Here is a 2661-nt window from a genome sequence, read left to right as displayed (position 1 = left end):
TTATAAATAATAAACTAGACAAAATACTATTTAAAAAAAAACACCGAATATATGTCAACCTATGTCACAGTAATATATATTGAGCGAATTTCTAACAGTATTTTGTCTAATTTATTATTTATAACACCTTTTCCCGAACTTACCGTGTTTAAGAGAGAGTCGGCCGCCATTTTGAATTTTCCAATACATCGGTAAACACTGCATGTTTTTCGAGCTGAATAAACATGTTACATTGAATAAAAACACGAAAAATATATCCAGTTTGGTAGAAAAGTAACTTATCTTGCCTTTGATAACATTTATTTATTATATATTTGTTTTTTGACAACTTTTTCGAATCTGTGTACAGTAATACAAACCCGCGTCAGTTTCTTAAAGTCCCGATAAAAGTCAAAACTAAGAACGAATATACATTTTATTTTATCATTTAGTCCGCAAAGTTTAACTCCGATAGTTGATTCGAGCTCCTTCGACCGTCGTGTTCTGTTGGCATTTACGGCTCAAGTCTTGAAAAGGGGGCAAAAAGCGTTGTTGGCAAACTATAGTTTGTCTAGTGTTTTTAATACATAAAAAAAGTGAAAAGCAACTTTGTATTTTTTTACGTTGCAAAGTTATGGGAACTAAACAACTAGAAACTAAAACAGCTGTCATTTTTTTTTTTTCTAGACGAAAACTTAAAAAGAAAAAAACTTTTCCTAACGAACAGTAAAGAGCCCCGAATTTAGCAATTATTTTAACTAAATAATTAACTACAGGTCCTTTGGGCTTAGTGGCGTTAGAATTTTTGTTCAGTCTTAAAGCGACTTTGGGGTGTGTGCTGGGCGTTTAAAGAGCCCTGAGGCGACTAAATGCCGACGACAAGTCCAATTATTACAAAGTTTGCAGCATTCAAGAGTACTCCCTTTTTAGGGGGGTGGGATCTTATTATAAACTGTATTCTTGTCTAACTTTGCTGCAGGTGTGAGAGTGCGGCAGGGTAAATAAACTTAATATTAAACCTTCGAAAACCAAACCCTCACTTGTAACCATCGATTTACACATGCGAGTGCGAAAGCAAAAATTGATTGTATTTTCCCGACGAACTTGAAGCAAATAACCGAATATTACTACACGCAACCTTACAAGTAAAGCAACAAAACAAACCACACATTTCAAGGTATGGTAAGATTATTTAATCTTCAATCAATCGAAATAACTTGAAACAGAATTAATCTTATATTGAATTGCGTTTCACATGAGCGTTTTTATTCGGTGTGACTTCGAATTTCAGTTTGAATAAAATCGCTTTTTTTGCGTGGACTATTTTCTTCAGTGTAGGGATAACGTAATGTAAGCGTAGCTCGGCCCATTCACTTTTGTCGACCAGTTCACAGTAACTGCTGCTGCTGATAACGACGCGAGCACAAATTTGTCAGCATGTCTGGGTGCGCAACTTGTGAAAGCCGGCCGAGAACAAGCTGGAAAATGTTGATCCTTGGATGTTACTGGGTTTGTCTCTGTCATATTATTGCCGGTGAGTTCCCCCATAAATAGCTGTCAATAATACCACAGTTATAATTTTTCCTCCATGACAATTGTCTGCAGTAAACAGTCTGCCTTTAATATTCCTTTTCTTCTTGTATTTTGTCATTGTTTTTTTTTTTTAAACTAGTTTCATTTTTATTTTCGCTTTTGTGTTTCTTTTGCGCATATTTTCTTTTTTATTTTTGTCGTCATTTTTTTTTTTTTTTGTCTGTAGAAATTTCAACAGTTTACATACCCTTGTCTATAAATTTGATGACTCTATGTAGGTTATATATTTATTTATAAAATAATATTTTTAAACATATATGGTGCTAGTGCGATCCGCGCTATTTTTTAAATTGTATTTCCAAGTTTAATTAAAGTTTTATACATTTTTTTTATTCAATTGTAAGGTTGAAGTATAGAATAGGTACAACACACCCTCCCCTCCCCATGTTAAGAATGGCTTTTTAAATAATAACGTTATTATTTATGTCCGGATCACTCTCTGCACTAGTACCATATAATATATATATATATATATATATATATATATATATATATATATATACATACCATATTTAATAAGTTATAAATAACGGGAAGCAAAATTTATTTTTAAAAATATGAAACAAAAAACAAAACAAAAACAATGATTGATTAATGCAATCAATTTCTATAATCAATATCATTTTTCAGCCTTTGTTGAAGCAGCTCTTATTTTTTTTTTTTACCGTAAGTGATTGAAGCGAAAAGAAAAAAATAAAATAAAAACATGTATTATTGCGTCTTATTTCAAAACTTTAAAGTTTTCCGAATCTCTTTTTTACGTGTTTAGTAGTGATTATTATCTTAATAACAATAATAATAAAATGCAGCTTACTTTTTAAATTGTAATGTTCATATCAACAATAAAAGTTTAATGGAAAACGTTTACACCTGAAGCCAGGTGTTTTTAGAAATTAAAAATAACTTCATAAGAAATTATGAAACTGAGATATATTTAAAAATAGAAAAAGACACTTTCTTGTGTAAATACTTTTAAAAAAGATTTTAAGAAATATGATTTATTTTTCTAAGGAAACTAATATTACTGGTCGTAAGTGCTACCAAACACTAAATTATTTTGTTTTTGTAATTATTCGAATGGAAAACATG

General features: G+C 30.7%; 1 protein-coding gene across 1 annotated transcript in view; it reads left to right on the top strand.

Annotated features, from left to right (window-relative positions):
* Window positions 1-1066: 1066 nt before the first annotated feature.
* LOC145293295 (uncharacterized) overlaps window positions 1067-2661 on the top strand; it is a 4286-nt gene continuing 2691 nt past the window's right edge. The window contains exon 1 of the mRNA XM_080139906.1: window positions 1067-1513. Within this exon, the coding sequence (XP_079996032.1) occupies window positions 1417-1513 (97 nt within the window). The 5' untranslated portion in view covers window positions 1067-1416. The remainder of the gene's footprint in view (window positions 1514-2661) is intronic.

The sequence above is a fragment of the Euprymna scolopes genome, chromosome 14 (assembly GCF_053919585.1).
Source record: "Euprymna scolopes isolate OS-2025 chromosome 14, ASM5391958v1, whole genome shotgun sequence".
NCBI lineage: Eukaryota > Metazoa > Mollusca > Cephalopoda > Sepiida > Sepiolidae > Euprymna > Euprymna scolopes.
This window is presented reverse-complemented; position numbering and strand designations above follow the sequence as displayed.